This window comes from Prunus avium, chromosome 1, assembly GCF_965620075.1.
Source record: "Prunus avium chromosome 1, drPruAviu1.hap1.1, whole genome shotgun sequence".
Taxonomy (NCBI): Eukaryota; Viridiplantae; Streptophyta; class Magnoliopsida; order Rosales; family Rosaceae; genus Prunus; species Prunus avium.
In genome coordinates, this window is record NC_142284.1 from 50,973,117 (window position 1) to 50,990,340 (window position 17,224).

Here is a 17,224-nt window from a genome sequence, read left to right on the forward strand (position 1 = left end):
CTGGCCAGAATTGGGCCATAATTAGGCCAGAATTGCACTGTTTTCAGCTTTCGCTGTTGTTGGTATGCTTCTGGTGTTTTCAGCTCTTAGGATTCCAAATTTGTCCAAATATACCGAAATTTGGATATGGTGCAGTAGACATAGAGATGAACAACTCTCATGAAGAACGAAAATTGATTTGAGCGCTGGAAATTGATTCTAGCCATATTTTGGCCATTTTGATGTTCATGGCAAATTATCTTCCATTTTAGGCAAAAATTTAATTTTTGGTACAAACAATAATGATGTCAAATATGATCGTCTATTGTTGTATGTGAATCGAATGAATGAGTTAATTTGAAAGGAAGTTACCATAAGATGGACAGGCCACTGATAGATTGGCTCGCCCAGGAGGAAAAGGAAATAATTTAATTGACAAACAGTCACTAAGACATTGACAGAGCATAATGCAATTGACAAACGGTAAATTAGAAACTGACCAAGAATAATACAATAGCCAAACAGTGAGTTGAAAATTGAAAACAAATGAATGCAATTGACAAACCGTAAGTTTCAAAGTGCAAACGTGCATGCATTCCTTTTTTCAAAAAAAGAACATGTAGTACAATATTAAGGTAAAGGGGAACATTCGGAAGGTAAATTGGGTCCTTAGTATCGTAAACATGAATGTTTACAATATTAAGGTCTCGTATTACTCTATTTAGGATAGTTATGTTCCAGGAGATTGTAAAACTCATCCTTATTATGGTAATTTCGTAATTTACAAAGAGAAGGACATGTATTACAATATGAAGGTAACTAGGGACATTGAGAAAGTAAATTGGGTCCTTATACGTGTAAACACAAACGTTTACTATATTAAGGTCTTGTTTTACTCCGTTTTGGACAAGTATGTTCCATATGATTGTAAAATGCATCATTAATCTTGTAATATCGTACTTTACAAATATAAAGACATGTAGTACAACATTAGGGTCAAGGGGAACATTCGGAAGGTAAATTGGGTCCTTAGTATTGTAAACATGAATGTTTACAATATTAAGGTCTCGTATTACTCTATTTAGGATAGTTATGTTCCAGGAGATTGTAAAACACATCCTTATTATGGTAATTTCGTAATTTACAAAGAGAAGGACATGTATTACAATATGAAGGTAACTAGGGACATTGAGAAAGTAAATTGGGTCCTTATACGTGTAAACACAAACGTTTACTATATTAAGGTCTTGTTTTACTCCGTTTTGGACAGGTATGTTCCATATGATTGTAAAATGCATCATTAATCTTGTAATATCGTACTTTACAAATATAAAGACATGTAGTACAACATTAGGGTCAAGGGGAACATTCGGAAGGTAAATTGGGTCCTTAGTATTGTAAACATGAATGTTTACAATATTAAGGTCTCGTATTACTCTATTTAGGATAGTTATGTTCCAGGAGATTGTAAAACACATCCTTATTATGGTAATTTCGTAATTTACAAAGAGAAGGACATGTATTACAATATGAAGGTAACTAGGGACATTGAAAAAGTAAATTGGGTCCTTATACGTGTAAACACAAACATTTACTATATTAAGGTCTTATTTTACTCCGTTTTGGACAAGTATGTTCTACAAGATTGTAAAATGCATCCTTAATCTTGTAATATCAAAATTTACAAAGATAAAGACATGTAGTACAATATTAGGGTCAAGGGGAACATTCGGAAGGTAAATTGGGTCCTTAGTATTGTAAACATGAATGTTTACAATATTAAGGTCTCGTATTACTCTATTTAGGATAGTTATGTTCCAGGAGATTGTAAAACACATCCTTATTATGGTAATTTCGTAATTTACAAAGAGAATGACGTCTAGTACAATATTAAGGTAACTAGGGACATTAGGAAAGTAAATTGAGTCCTTATACATGTAAACACAAACGTTTACTATATTAAGGTCTTGTTTTACTCGGTTTTGGACAGTTATGTTCCATGTGATTGTAAAATGCATCCTTAATCTTGTAATATCGAAATTTACAAAGATAAAGACATGTAGTACAATATTAGGGTAAATGGGAACATTCGGATGGTAAATTGGGTCCTTATACTTGTAAACTCGGATGTTTACAATACTAAGGTCTTGTATTACTCTTTTATGGATAGTTATGTTCCAGAACATTGTAAAACCCATCCTTAATCTTGTAATATCGTAATTTACAAAGAGAATGACGTTTAATACAATATTAAGGTAACTAGGGACATTAGGAAAGTAAAGTGAGTCATTATACGTGTAAACACAAACTTTTACTATATTAAGGTCTTATTTTACTCGATTTTGGACAGTTATGTTCCATTTGATTGTAAAATGCATCATTATCTTGTAATATCGTAATTTATAAAGATAAAGACATGTAGTACAATATTAGGGTAAATGGGAACATTCAGATGGTAAATTGGGTCCTTATACTTGTAAACTCGGATGTTTACAATACTATGGATTAGGTGAACCCTAATGTTGTAATCATAGTTCAAAAACTTGTAAACAGCTACCCAAATCTTGTAACTTATAAGTTTTAGGATCCTCTTACAATGTTATGGTACTCTCATATCCAAACTATTGTAAATCACTATCCAATCATATGCCAATTGCCAAACAGGAAGGGCATAATTGCATGACCCTTATGCAATTGCATTTTCAAAAAGTGGAAACTTGATAACTTGTATAACCGGTAACCAATTTTTTTTAAAATCTGGAAGCATCATAAAGGACAAATGGTGCATGGGTGCACCTGGTGCACTGTAGAAGGTGCCTGCAATGCCTCCAATTCAATTGCTCGTCACTTTCATAAACTTTGCCTAACATTTAGAAAACTGATTGCACTTAGAGGAGTTTTGTTAGCCCAACACCAACAGCATGACGCGTTGAATTTTTTGCTTCAGTGTGTATCTTGTTCCGTAGTCTTTCTAGGACTTGTCCATCTTCATTTGTCTCCCTTGACTTTTCTCTGCTCTCTCCTCCATGGTATCTTGTGGTTCAATCTCAGCCAGTCATTTTCGACTGAGTTACATTTCAGAACCATGAAGCATCCAACTTGTGTGTCATTTGGTAAATTCAACTCAACCAGATATGAATATAAGATGCCATCCAACCCAACCCATTGCACATACAACTTCAAAAGGCAATATGAATTTTCTCCTTTCATTCTGCTTTTGCCTCTGCGTTTCTCGTTTGCCCTCCTTCGCAACTCCAGCAGTGTTATTTCAGGTAATTAAGCCATGCTCTCTCTCTCTCTCTCTCTCTCCCCCCTATATTTTATATGCGTACATGATCATACATGGTTCTAAGTGTTGATTCAAGAACTTGATGATATCATATGAATATGGTAGGGGTTCAATTGGGATTCAAGTAAAAAAGGAGGATGGTACAACTCCCTCAAGACCACCATTCCCGAACTCGCTAGCTCTGGAATTACCCATGTCTGGCTTCCTCCTCCTTCTCACTCTAATGCAACTGAGGGTACTTGCTTCTACTAATCTATTTACTTAGTTAACGGAAAATGCTACAGATTCCAACTTTTGTGCGAAATTAATATGACATTATACGATCAGGATATGACCCGGGAAGGCTATACGATCTCGATTCATCAAGCTATGGAAATAAGGACGAATTGAAGTCCCTGATTGCTACTATGCATGAGAAGGGAATCAAAGCCATCGCTGACATTGTGTTAAACCACAGATCAGCTGTCAAACAAGACGAGAATGGAATATGGAGCATCTTTGAAGGTGGAACAGAAGACGGACGTCTCGACTTCAATGCCTCATTGATCTGCAGAGATGACAATGACCATCCTTTTGGAACTGGAAATCCAGACACAGGGGACAACTTTCCTTACACTGCTGATGTGGACCACACAAATCCAAGGCTACAAACCGAGCTCTCTGATTGGTTGAATTGGTTGAAAACTGATATAGGGTTTGATGGATGGAGGTTGGATTATGTGATTGGATATGGCTCCAGTATCACCAAGCTCTACATGGAAAAGACTTCACCAGAATTTGCAGTTGCTGAGTATTGGCGTTGGAACATTTCAAAAGGGCAGGATGGCAAACTTGACAAGAACCAAGATGCACATAGGAATGAAATAGTGAATTGGATCGAGGCTGCTGGTGGCGTTGTCACGGCGTTCGATTTGACAACCAAGTACATCTTGAATGTTGCTGTGCAGGGTGAGCTATGGAGGCTCAAGGATTCTAATGGAAAACCACCAGGGTTGATTGGGATCAAACCAGAAAGTGCTGTAACATTTATTGACAATCATGACACTTGGTCTCAGAGACTTTTGCCTTTCCCAGATGACAAAGTCCTGCTTGGATATGCTTACATTCTCACCCATCCTGGGACCCCAACCATAGTAAGTAATACATATCAATCATATCATCTTACTGAATAGGGAAATGTTCTCTCGTAGATCGTCTAACAACATATGTAGTCAGTTTATGAATTTAGATCACAGGTTTCATAAATGCACGTAAATCTTGAATGTGTTTGATATTTCATTTCTAAACCATTTGTTTGGATGCAGTTCTATGATCACTTCTTTGAGTGGGGGTGGCCAAAGGAGCCTATACGCAATTTGACTGCAATTAGGGTAAGGAATGGAATAAATTCGAGGAGCAGTGTGACTATTTTAGCTGCAGAGGCTGATCTATATATGGCCAACATTGATGACAAGATTATCATGAAGATTGGGCCAAGATTGGACCTTGGAGACCTTGACCCGACAAAGTCAAACTTCCATGTTGCTACCAGTGGAGGAGACTTCGCTGTTTGGGAGAAAAATTGAACTAGAAAGAAGAAAGCTTGTTTCGCTTATGCGTTAGAATAAGTCCTATTTAGGATATTGTAACTTAAATAAACAGTTAAAGGGTCTAGGCCATTGTATAAGGGTTTTGATTTGCAAATCAATGGTCTCAAGTTTGAACCCTAATGGCACCTTGATAGTACGTGCAAGAAACCCGCTTAAATAAACAAATTTGTATTAATGGACCAATCTAAATTTAAGGGAATTTACAATTAAATTATCGAATGCTGACGATAATCAAATTATCTAAAACATCTTTATATCCTACCAAAAGATAACTAATTTTTATATTTGTGGTCAGAAAAATATGTTGCATATAATTGTGTTTTTTTATTTTTATTTGGGGCTTTGATCGAATACAAGTCAAGAAAGTTGACCAACTTATAAGCAAAATTATAAAAGAAGCCGTGCGCCTGTAAAGTCTGGCGCCAAACAGCTGAATATGAACTTGGCCTCTTCTGTTGGTCTCTCTACGAAGCCTAACCTTCCCTGTTTGCACTCTCTGTTAAACTCCTACATTGAAAGCAGAAATCGAAAGCAAGCACTGCTTCTCTTTCGCCAGTTGTTGCAGTACAATGTGAAGCCCAGTGACCTCACTTTCTCTTTGCTCCTGAAAGCCTGTACTTCGTCTTCTTCTTCCTCCTCAGCTTCAAATTCCGTGAATGTTAAAAGAGAAGCAAATCAGATTCATACACACTTGCTAAAATCGGGTGTTGACCGATTCATGTATGTGAGTACTGCTCTTCTTGATCTGTATATGAAACTGGGATGCGTTAAAAATGCTCATAGGCTGTTTGATGATATGCCTGATAGAGACATTGTCTCTTGGAATGCGTTGATTTGTGGGTTTTCGCGAAATGGGTGTGATTTTGAAGCGTTGAAACTCTTTGTTCAAATGTGTAAAGGGGGATTTTTTCCTCATCAGACGACTTTGGTTAGTTTGGTTCCATCTTGCGGTAGGCAAGAGTTAGTTTCTCAAGGGAAATCTATTCATGGGTTTGGAATTAAGGCGGGCCTTGATTCAGATTCTCATGTGAAGAATGCTCTTACCTCAATGTATGCTAAATGTGCAGATTTGGAGGCGGCAGAGCACTTGTTTGAGGAAATAGTTGAGAAGAGTGTAGTTTCATGGAATACTATGATTGGTGCTTATGGAAAAAATGGCTTCTTTGATGAGGCAATGCTTGCCTTTAAACGAATGCAAGAGGAAAATGTTCCAGCCAATCTGGTGACCATGGTAAGCCTTCTGTCAGCAAATGCCGATCCAGAGTCTACCCATTGTCATGCCACTAAAACTGGTCTTGTCAATGATGCTTCTGTGATTACTTCATTAATTTGCCAATATGCAACATGCAGGAACACAGAATCCGGCGAACTTCTTTACAAGTCATTGCCTCAGAAGAACTTGGTTTCCCTAACTGCACTTATGTCAAGCTATACTGAGAAAGGTAACCTGTTTCAGGTGATGTCGTGTTTTGCTCACTTGCAGCAGTTAGAAATTAAGGTTGATGCAGTTGCTATGGTTTGCATCCTCCATGGGATAAAAGATCCCATTGAATTTGGTCTTGGACTTGCTTTTCATGCTTATGGGCTAAAGAGTGGGTTGAGTGCTGATTCTTTGGTTGCAAATGGGTTGATAAGCCTGTACTCGAGGTTTGACAAGATAGAAACTGCTTTCTCTTTACTTTCTGAGATACATGAGAAAACATTGATTAGTTGGAATTCTTTGATATCGGGCTGTGTACAAGCTGGAAGGCCAAGTGATGCCCTAGAGGTTTTTTTCCAAATGAAAATGTCTGGACACAGTCCAGATGCCATTACCATCTCTAGCTTACTATCTGGTTGTTGCCAGCTTGGGTACTTGCGATTTGGGGAGAGGATTCATAACTATGTCCTAAGAAACAATCTCGAAGTGGAAGATTTTGTTGGAACTGCTCTTATAGACATGTACATCAAGTGTGGAAAAATAGAGCATGCTGAAAGGGTGTTTAAGAGCATCAAAGAACCGTGCTTGGCAACATGGAACTCAATGATCTCGGGTTATAGCTTATATGGGTTAGAACATGAAGCTCTTGCTTGCTTCTCAGAAATGCAAAAGCAGGGGCTAAAGCCTGATAAAATAACTTTTTTGGGAGTTTTAGCTGCGTGTACTCATGGAGGCCTTGTTCAGGAGGGAAGAAAAAATTTCCAAATCATGAGGGAACAGTTCAACATGGTGCCAGATTTGCAACACTATGCTTGCATGGTTGGTCTCTTTGGTCGTGCAGGCTTGTTCGAGGAGGCATTGATGTTCATCAGAAATATGGAAATGGAGCCCGATTTCGCAGTTTGGGCAGCCTTGCTGAGTGCTTGTTGCATCCATCAAGAGGTGAAGCTTGGGGAATATGTTGCCAAAAAGTTGTTTTTCTTGGACAGTAACAATGGTGGGTTCTTTGTGTTGATGTCAAATCTATATGCGGTTAAAGGAATGTGGGATGAAGTAGCTAGGGTGAGGGAGATGATGAGAGAGACTGGAGGGGATGGCTGTCCAGGAATTAGTGTTATTGAGATGACTTCATTGGAAGACATGAATGTAAACTTAAGCTCGAGCAAGTCTAGTTTGAATGCAAATGCTTGGCAACCTCTACTCTCTCTATATTAATCGCTAGTCCTGACTCCTCATTACGGTCATTTCCATATTTTCAAAATGATAATTACTCCGATATAAATATTGTGGACTTCATTAAAAGTAACAATTATTCTGTAGCTGTAATATTATAATTTGTGTGAATATTAACACTACATCGACATGTCACGTTATTTTACAATTATAACATAATAATTTATTTAACCATAAATGGTTCAATAGTTGTTAAACCTTAGAAAATTCTCATTAATTTATTTGAAAATACATCCGTACATATTACTTATGATTAAAATGGAATGCGTGACATGAAAAGATTGATTTTATATTCAAATTCTTTATTCTAATTTTAAAAAATAATTCTTTATTCTAAATTATAGATAAAATAAAACAAACTATAATGCAATTGGCCGAGCTTAATATGAACATAGACCAAGATCCGGCCCATTTAGAAATTATCCGTTCCGCCGAATCGCCTACGGCCTACCACCCTCTCAAACCTTTCTCTTTCAGAAACCCTAAAAACCGCAAAGCGCTCCCATTTCAAATTTCAAATTTGAACTTCAAATACCATCTCTGTTGACTGTTGAGAGTTGAGACGCCAAAAAACTTTCCGCCTTTGCATACATGTTCCAGTTCTTACCATTCACAAAAGGCAAAGCTACGACAATGGGTGGGGCTCCCAGCCGCGAAGATCCCCAGCTTTCAGATTCTGACGAAGAGCAGAGTGAAGAGGAAGAGATCTACGAGGACGTAGAAGAAAGTGTCGAGGAAAAGCGTCGGAGATCGGCGGAGCGTGGGCCCAAAACCCCGTCGTCGGTGGACGAAGTAGACGCCATGCTCAAGGCTTTGAAGCTCAAGTACAACCCAAATGTCAAAAATCCGGTCAAGCTCTACCATTTTGTCGCTGGAGACACCCCTCAAGCCAAAGGAAAATGGGTAACCTCCGAAAAGCTCACTTCTTACTCTTTTAGAAAGACCTCTCGAATGGAAATTGATAATGACGATGGTGAGGAAGAAGACGAATCTGATGAGGAAGGCGGGGATTCCTGGTGGATTTTGAGTGTTGGTGACCCTGACAAGATTCGGGCTAAAGTTAAGGTCTCGGACGAAATGCAGTTGAATGGCGATCAACGCCGTGTTGATTTTATTGCCTGCGCACCAACGCGAGGTGTGTGGGCAATGAAGTTTTATACTGATGAGGACTATAGGGCGTTTGTTGCAAAGTACAAAGATTGTTTGTTCGAGAACACGTATAGGTATGAGGCCACAGATGAGAACAGGGTTAAGGTTTATGGGAAAGATTTTCTTGGGTGGGCCAAGCCGGAAGTGGCTGATGATTCAGTGTGGGAAGATGCAGAGGATAGTTTATCGAAGAGCCCAGGCTCCGCAACACCATTGAGAGCAAATGAAGACTTGAGAGAGGAGTTTGAGGAGGCTTCCAATGGTGGTATACAGAGCTTGGCATTGGGTGCATTGGACAATAGTTTCTTAGTGGGGGAGTCTGGCATTCAGGTTGTTAAGAATTTTAGTTATGGAATTCAGGGGAAAGGTGTTTATGTCAATTTTGATGATGGAGGTTATAGAGGTGGTTCGAGTTTGGCACGGTCAACACCTAGGAAGGCTCTGCTAATGAAGGCCGAGACCAACATGCTCCTTATGAGTCCTATGAATGAAGGGAAGCCTCATACAACAGGTCTCCATCAGTTTGATATTGAAACTGGGAAGGTTGTTACAGAGTGGAAGTTTGAGAAAGATGGGACTGATGTTACAATGAGGGATATAACAAATGACAGTAAGGGAGCACAGTTGGACCCTTCGGGATCAACATTTTTGGGATTGGATGATAACAGGCTTTGCCGGTGGGATATGCGTGATAGGAAAGGGATGGTTCAGGACCTTGCAGCAGCTAGTGGCCCTGTTCTCAATTGGAACCAAGGGCATCAGTTCTCCAGAGGGACGAACTTTCAGTGCTTTGCTAGCACTGGTGATGGCTCAATTGCTGTTGGGTCCCTTGATGGGAAGATCCGGTTGTATTCGAACAGTTCGATGAGGCAGGCGAAAACAGCTTTTCCAGGCCTTGGTTCGCCTATTACTCATGTGGATGTTACCTTTGATGGGAAGTGGATTTTGGGCACAACGGACACCTATTTGATCCTCATCTGCACCATCTTTGCTGATAAGGATGGGAAGACAAAGACTGGTTTTGGTGGGCGTATGGGGAATAGAATTTCAGCTCCAAGACTGTTAAAGCTGAGTGCTGTGGATTCACATTTAGCTGGTGTTAATAATAAGTTTCGTAATGCTCAGTTTTCGTGGGTAAGTATACATTTTCAGTCTGTTAGAAATATTATCTGTTTTTGTGTGGGAGTTTGTATGTATTTGTTGGTTCTTTTATTGGTGGTGCTGAAAATATTTGAATCTATCTACTTTAATCTGCATGATTTAGTGGACTGGGTTTTCTCAACACAAATAGCAATAATAGAAAGTACATGTGATCTACGAGTTAGGGTTTTCTCATTCTTTTTCATGAGTTAGTATGCGCATGGACAGTCCGCTTGAGATGTGAACCTTGGCATCGTTTTTTATTTAGTATGTGATTTATTTTTTAATTACTTAAGAGGGAGGCTGGGATTGGTTTTACTTAGCAGGTTTCTCCAGGTAGTCCTCTGATGGATTTGAACTAATTTTTCTGACCCTTTTTGCCTTTTATTCCCCTAGTAGTTTGTAGATCAAGAACTCTGATTGCTCTTCTGTTGATTTAACTAAATCTCAATCAGGACCTTTTCCATAGTAATGGGATGGATATAACTTCTAATAATGCCCAATTTTATTTGCTTCTAATGACTTTTGGAAGATTTGAGAACAAGTGCGTCCAAGATCGTTGTCTTGCATGACTTTTTGAAGGATTTCTGTACTTTGATGATGTTAGGACTGATTTTGGTTGATTGGAACATTGTCCTTGCATAGCATGTCATTCCTTTTTTAAGATAATGAGTCGTGGGTTGGGGGGGGGGGTTCACCAAATGAACTTGAGCTTAGGTCTGTTTATTTATGTATTTTCATTTAATAATACACACAATACATCTTTTTGTGAACTCAGCTTGCCTTTTCTTGTAGTTTGGTGATGATCTTGTTTAACATTATTGTTTAGGTCACTGAGAATGGGAAGCAGGAGCGTCATTTAGTTGCAACTGTGGGCAAGTTTAGTGTGATTTGGAACTTTCAACAGGTGAAGGATGGTTCACATGAGTGCTACCGCCACCAGGAGGGCTTGAAGAGCTGCTATTGCTACAAGATAGTCCTTAAGGATGATTCCATTGTTGACAGTCGCTTCATGCATGACAAATTTGCAGTTACCGACTCACCTGAGGCGCCACTTGTGATTGCAACCCCGATGAAAGTTAGCTCCTTCAGCATATCCAGTAGGCGATTATTTTCAGAGACATGAATGACCCTTCATCTGCTTTCAGCTTTCTTTGCTGCATTGATGAAGTTTCAAATACTTTGTTTAGAACTTCCAAATTGTATTTTATGTTCTTCGATTAGGGTATGCTTCTGTAATGAATTATGTCTAATTGTACTCACTTTTGGAAAGATGTGTAATCATGACTTGTGATATTCAGTGTAATGGAATATGTTGTTGATCTAATGATTTGCAAGTGGTTCCATGTTCTTTAGATGTAATTCTTAATGAAGCATGATTTGCTCTGTTTCAATATATACAGAAACCAAAACCCCCTCAAACTAATTGACTGAAAATCAAATCGGCCTCAAACCCTCCCTGGTAATTTAAAGATGATATGGATCGATCAGTCTATTACAATGCAGCCTCTAATTGCTAGGCGCAGGAACCCATCATTTTCCCCTTCTCAGGGGTGTTTTTGTAATCAATCCTTAATTGCTAAATGTTATGTTTGTGTGGACCCTCTTTTTATTTTTTATTTTTACGTAGTTATATATACATGAAAATTTGTGGACCTGGGGTTCCGGTAAAGTAGCTGGAGATAAAAAGATAGAAGCAGAGAAATGGCAGCGGCAGTGGGGGGGAGAGGTTTCCTTGTGCAGCCATGCTCTTTATCCTTTGTTTCTAATAAGAACGTACTGAAGCACCCATTTGGTGCAGCAAACACTTGCTGGCATGTCAAACCAGCAAAACCTCAAGGTTTTGCCCGACACGTGGCGCATGCCCAGCTGCGCCCTACATGGCTCCCTGGGCTCGACCCCCCACCCTACCTTGATGGAAGGTAAGTCACTCAAGAAGCTGTTCATATTGGTTTCATTTTTTTCTTGCTTTTTTCCCCCTTGTTTAGCTTCACCCTCTGTGTCTCTCTCTGGAGGGAAATTTCGTCTTTTCAATTAGCTTGGCTGGGGATTTTGGGTTTGACCCGCTTGGGCTTGGGGAGGACCCGGAAAGCTTGAGGTGGTATGTGCAGGCAGAGCTGGTTCATGCTCGCTTTGCAATGCTTGGAGTTGCAGGAATTCTTCTAACAGATGTCAGTAGTTTCAAACCTCTTGTCTTTCAATCGCTTCATTTTTTTTGGCTTTGAACTCAATAGAAACGTCCACATAAATTTCAATTATTTGACGTTAAATTGTAGATAAAAAGTTTGAGGCCAATGTGTATGATATATATATGGAGTTGAAACATAGCAATCATTGTGGATAAAATAGAAAAACAACTCTCTTTTTTATAAACTCTAGATGAATTTGTCATGTTTTTGCAATGTTGATGATCATTTTAATACTTTGCTGCAGTTACTGCGTGTAACAGGGCTTCTCAGTATACCAGTTTGGTACAACGCAGGTGCAGTAAAATTTGGCTTTGCCAATACAGAAACTCTGTTCCTTGTCCAACTAATCTTGATGGGGTAAATTCTTTACCCTATTTTAACCATTGCCTTGATGATTTACTGAAACTTTTTCTTTCATCAAGTCAAGAGGGCAAGTCATAATGCAGAAAACAGTTTAATGATTCACATTTTAACATTAAAAAGAGTTTTCTATCTTCTCTTGTGATTTCATGCATGCAGCTCTACTTATGTTCTGTTTTCCTCCTGATCTGTTTAGATTTGTTGAAACTAAAAGATACATGGATTTCAAAAGTCCTGGATCTCAAGCCCAAGACGGTTCCTTCTTCGGATTGGAAGCTGCACTAGAAGGTTTAGAACCTGGGTAATCTTATTTGACTCAGAACAAAGCTACCATCTTCAGTTTTAAGATAATAAATCCATGATCTTAGCAAGAACATGTTGGTTCCACTTCCACCAAAAGAAAAAAGGTATTTAAAGTTAACATGGATTTGTGGTGTCTTATAAATTATCAGATATCCTGGTGGGCCTTTGTTAAATCCTCTTGGTCTGGCAAAAGATATAAAGAATGCTCATGAATGGAAGCTTAAAGAGATTAAGAATGGTACAATGTGTTTCAGTGTTTTTATTATTATAAAATAATAAATCTCTTCAATTTCATGAGTTTTCTTGTTTTCCAGTTTGACTGTTGTTAAATTCTCTTTGTTGCAGGGCGCCTTGCAATGGTAGCCATGCTTGGCATCTTTGTGCAAGCTTCTATTACTCATGTAGGACCAATTGATAATCTTGTGGAGCACCTATCCAACCCATGGCACAGAACCATTGTTCAGACTCTTGCTAACTCTGCTTCTTAAATGTAAATCCAAGTTGGTTTTCCGCATCAGATATAATCTGATGAAATGAAATGCACATCCATTTATAAGTCCCTTCGGCTTTCTCTTCCACTTTTGAAGAAAGATTTTCCAAACATTGGTTTATGTGCCAATGATATTGCATTGTCTTAAAACCAGCATCATCTTTGGTCTTGTGTTGATTGTGCATGTTGGACATGGATCACAATGTCTAAACATAGAGAAGCACAACTGAAATATTTTGAGTATGTCCGTAATATTGCCACATATTACTAATCCACATGTGTAAATAAGGATAGACGGGGTCATGTTTTAGAAAATAATATCGATAAATAAAACATATTATAACGTAAGTGAATTTGTAAACACTAAATTCTAGACACTGTTTAGAGGAGGGAAAATAATACGGAGTTGAGCTAAAAGTTCGGAATTTAAAAGGAGAAATTGACAATTCCCTTGTTTGGCAAATAAAGCTCAGAATTTATTAAATTATGCATGAAAAAAATCGTGGAAATTGAGGCATCAAATTCCCAAGTTTAATTTCCACCAAAATAGGCATCATTTCACAATTTCCATAGTGCAATTTATAAAATTCAACATACATAAATCCAAACACTGAAATCTTAAATTGCTAGAAATTAAAATGATGAAAATTAAATTCCTTCATTTTAAAATTCTATGTAATTTTCAATTCATTCATCCAAACGGGAGGTTATTTGTCGATGTTATAGGCACTCATGAATCTCCAAACAGATTCTCGAAAAAAGAAAAACAATCCCGAACCGTTGGACTCAATTATATTAGGCTGCTATGTAAGATTCTGGGTCTCAAATGTAGGCCCATATCTGACTGTATGTTTGGTTAAGCCAAAGTTAGGCCCAACGGGCCACATGAAAAAACCTAACGGTTGGCCTGCGTCGATTTCACGCAAATAACCAGACGTTCAAAATTCAAATCTCAGCCGTGGTCTTTAAAGAAGGAAAGATTGATTTGAGTTTCACATTGAATCTTGAGACAAGCCAGACTGCGCAGAAGTTTCGCATCCAAAATTCAAACTCAGGTTGGTATTGTTTTTCTTGTTCCTTATGGTAATATTCTGCAGAAGTTTTGGGTTTTGATTTGGGGTTTTAGGGTTTTCTAGAGTCTTGGATTTGTGTTTCCTCTGGGTTCTAGGTTTTTCTATTTCCTAGCTCCATTGGGAAACGATGCTTTAAATGATTTTGTCTTTGGATTAGGTTTTATTCTGTATATAAAGCGATCAATATTTTGATTTTGAGATAAACTGCTCTTTGGGTGCCTTTTTTGATTTTGGCTTTCCATTATATATTCGATATATAAGTTTCAAGTTAGGTCATTGATTCCTCTGATATTGTTCTGGAAATTATTTCGCAAAATTCCACAAGAACTTTGTATTCTCATCTCAAGACTACAAACCCTAACGCTGGTTTTTTATATTTGTCTGTCTCTTTGTAGAATACAATGAGGAAAGGAGCTAAGAGGAAGGTCAGCCAGAGAGAAGACAACAAGGAAAACTCGACCAAGCCAGACAACCACAAAGAACATCCCAGCAAGGCCACCACTCGATCAAAGCGGGTCAAGGCCTCCCACCCTGAATCCGAGCCAGAGTACTTGGAGGAGCCCCGCAACTTGGAAGATCTCTGGAAGGCTGCTTTTCCTGTTGGGACAGAATGGGATCAATTGGACGCGGTGTACCGGTTCAAGTGGGATTTCTCAAATCTGGAACAAGCATTTGAAGAGGGGGGCAAGCTGTATGGGATTGGGAACAACAAAGTCTATCTCTTTGGTGGTACGGAGCCTCAACAAGTTCCTTTCAAGGGTAAATTGGAAATTGTTTACATACCTATTGTGGTGGCTGTTGTATCACCTTGCCCACCTTCTGATAAAATTGGGATAAAGTCAGTTCAGAGAGAGACTGAAGAAATAGTTCCAATGAAAGAGATGAAGATGGACTGGGTTCCATATATTCCTCTGGACAAGAGAGACCGCCAAGTTGTGGAATATGGGCGAAAATCTCCTCAAATATTTGTGTTGGGATGCACTCAGAGAAGGGCTGCTTTGAAGCACATGAAGATAGACCGTCTAAAGAAATTTGATTACTGCTTGCCATATTTGATGCCGATCAAGGAAGAGGAGCTTGAGCTGAGCACTGAGGTGGACATACTTTTCCCAGCAGAGCCAAATCCACCGGTTTACTGCGTATTTGATTGGCAGTTTGATGAAGTTGAGGAGTTTGCCGATGATCGGATAAAAGAAGAGGAACTATCTGCTGATCAAAAGGATGCCTTCATGGAGTTTGTCAAGGAGAAAGTACGCCAGCAAAAGAGAGAGAATCGAGAGAAAAAGGAAGCCCGCAGGCAAGCCTTTGAGAAAATGAGTGTGGAAGCTAAAGCAGCATTCGAAAATTTGAAGTATTATAAGTTCTATCCGGTGCAAACAGCGGATACTCCTGACATATCAGCTGTTAAGGCTTCATACATCAACAGGTACTACAACAAGGCTCATGAGGTTCTCTGATTTCACTAAGATCCTTGTTTGGCCTGTGCCTCCTACTGCTGCTACAGTAATTGAACCTTCAGGCTCATGAGGTTCTCTGATTAGTCCAAATTTTTGTAATCCTTTTGTTATTTGAACTCATTGGAAATTATATAACACAAGGTTTTATTTCCTCATTTAAATTATGATCTCCTTTGCTAATAAGAACTACATAAAACCCAACTTCACTTGGGTGCTTCTCCATTGCAATCTTGAGTGCTTGCTATTTCCCAGATTCAATTGTTCTTACAACTTTCCCAAGATTTTCAGCTCAGACTCCTCAATTTGGGAATTTGCTGCTGCAACTCTCGTGTCAGCAAATCATCAACTAACACCCCATTGGTAATAGCCCATGTATATTGACTTGATGATTTGTTGAATCTCTTCCTCATCAAGTTAAGACTAAACCTGACACAAATGTGTTCCTGTCATTTTCGTTCCATGTGAGATTACGATCAATTCAAACTCGACACGTTAACTTGTCATACTCAAATATATGAACCGAAACACAATCGCAAATTTTGCATATCATGTCGTGTTTCGCCCATTCCACCCCCCCTTTTTAACCCAACCACCCAAGTATAAAATGTTAAATTTCAAATAATATCTAGTCTAATTGTGATTTGGTGTAAAAATATTCATGTTCCTGACTGATTAATTTTAATATTTCAGTGTTTATATATATATATATTTGAGAGACACCCTTATAGGCAATGGCAGAGCCAACTAAGGCCCACAAGGGTCAGCTGACCCTCCTCCAATTTATGCAACAAATGCATTTGTTATGTGTTATATTTGATTTTCTTGGGTTTCTTTTATAGATGACCCTTCTAACTTTCTAACTCTAGTTAATTATTATTCTTTACTTCTATAGTTTTTCCTATATTTATCTTTACTCCATTTTTCCTTTTAACTTCAATCTTTCTATTCTTTCATTTATTGAGTTCTCTTACAGTTTTTGTTATTGAATCGGCCATCAGTCAAGTAAATTTCTCAATACTAGCTATTCATTCTCTTTTGAGCAATGCTTTATGATTTGATTCCTGTCAAATTATTTCTTTGTAATTTATTGTGCGATGTGGGTTATGATTTTGGAAGATAACAATTAAAATATACAATAAAAAAAATTATTATGTTAATATTCAAGGTTTTCTCAGGCTAATAATGTTGACCCTGCTTGAGAGAATTCCTGGCTACGCCACTGCTTAAAGGGCCTATCATACATTGTATTTCATTAATCCAAACCGTCTATTTTGTAGATATTCATTCGAAGATCATCTCTACAAAAAATCACTTGAATCCGATATCATTTGACCACTCAATTGAGTTATTAAAATTTTAGTACTTTCTCTCATTAATTTTGTAGGACACAATTGGATATCAAAACGGTTTCTGATTTGTATAATTTTTTGCAAGGATGATCTATGAATGTAGACTTAAAAAATAAATGGTTTGGATCGTTGAAAAAAAATTCTTAATTCATAAGAGACACTAAAGGGTGTCCCTCAAATAATATTTGAGGAATCCCTCAAAAA

At 38.2% G+C, this 17,224-nt stretch overlaps 4 protein-coding genes and 1 non-coding gene across 5 annotated transcripts; all 5 read left to right on the forward strand.

Moving 5' to 3' along the window:
• The first annotated feature begins 3,033 nt into the window (after window positions 1-3,033).
• On the forward strand, window positions 3,034-5,080 carry LOC110761912 (alpha-amylase). The gene is made up of 4 exons (XM_021964496.2): window positions 3,034-3,251; window positions 3,374-3,503; window positions 3,596-4,401; window positions 4,573-5,080. The coding sequence occupies exons 1-4, from the start codon at window positions 3,114-3,116 to the stop codon at window positions 4,831-4,833; spliced, it is 1,335 nt and encodes a 444-aa protein (XP_021820188.2). The 5' UTR covers window positions 3,034-3,113; the 3' UTR covers window positions 4,834-5,080.
• Window positions 5,081-5,141: 61 nt separating this feature from the next.
• Window positions 5,142-7,651, forward strand: LOC148297978 (Tetratricopeptide repeat (TPR)-like superfamily protein). The gene has a single exon (XM_088247824.1). It carries the CDS (start codon window positions 5,294-5,296, stop codon window positions 7,490-7,492), a length of 2,199 nt encoding a protein of 732 aa, XP_088103950.1. The 5' UTR covers window positions 5,142-5,293; the 3' UTR covers window positions 7,493-7,651.
• Window positions 7,652-7,922: 271 nt separating this feature from the next.
• On the forward strand, window positions 7,923-11,126 carry LOC110761942 (protein CYPRO4). Its single transcript, XM_021964525.2, has 2 exons — window positions 7,923-9,793; window positions 10,629-11,126. Exons 1-2 carry the CDS (start codon window positions 8,102-8,104, stop codon window positions 10,923-10,925), a joined length of 1,989 nt encoding a protein of 662 aa, XP_021820217.1. The 5' UTR covers window positions 7,923-8,101; the 3' UTR covers window positions 10,926-11,126.
• Window positions 11,127-11,459: 333 nt separating this feature from the next.
• On the forward strand, window positions 11,460-13,229 carry LHCA5 (photosystem I light harvesting complex protein 5). The gene is made up of 6 exons (XM_021964526.2): window positions 11,460-11,721; window positions 11,838-11,970; window positions 12,233-12,345; window positions 12,545-12,649; window positions 12,801-12,889; window positions 12,997-13,229. The coding sequence occupies exons 1-6, from the start codon at window positions 11,504-11,506 to the stop codon at window positions 13,137-13,139; spliced, it is 801 nt and encodes a 266-aa protein (XP_021820218.1). The 5' UTR covers window positions 11,460-11,503; the 3' UTR covers window positions 13,140-13,229.
• An 824-nt stretch (window positions 13,230-14,053) lies between these two features.
• On the forward strand, window positions 14,054-15,835 carry LOC110761944 (protein HEAT INTOLERANT 4). The gene is made up of 2 exons (XR_015833152.1): window positions 14,054-14,196; window positions 14,610-15,835. It is a non-coding gene; the product is annotated as a protein HEAT INTOLERANT 4 (transcript).
• The last annotated feature ends 1,389 nt before the right edge of the window (window positions 15,836-17,224 follow it).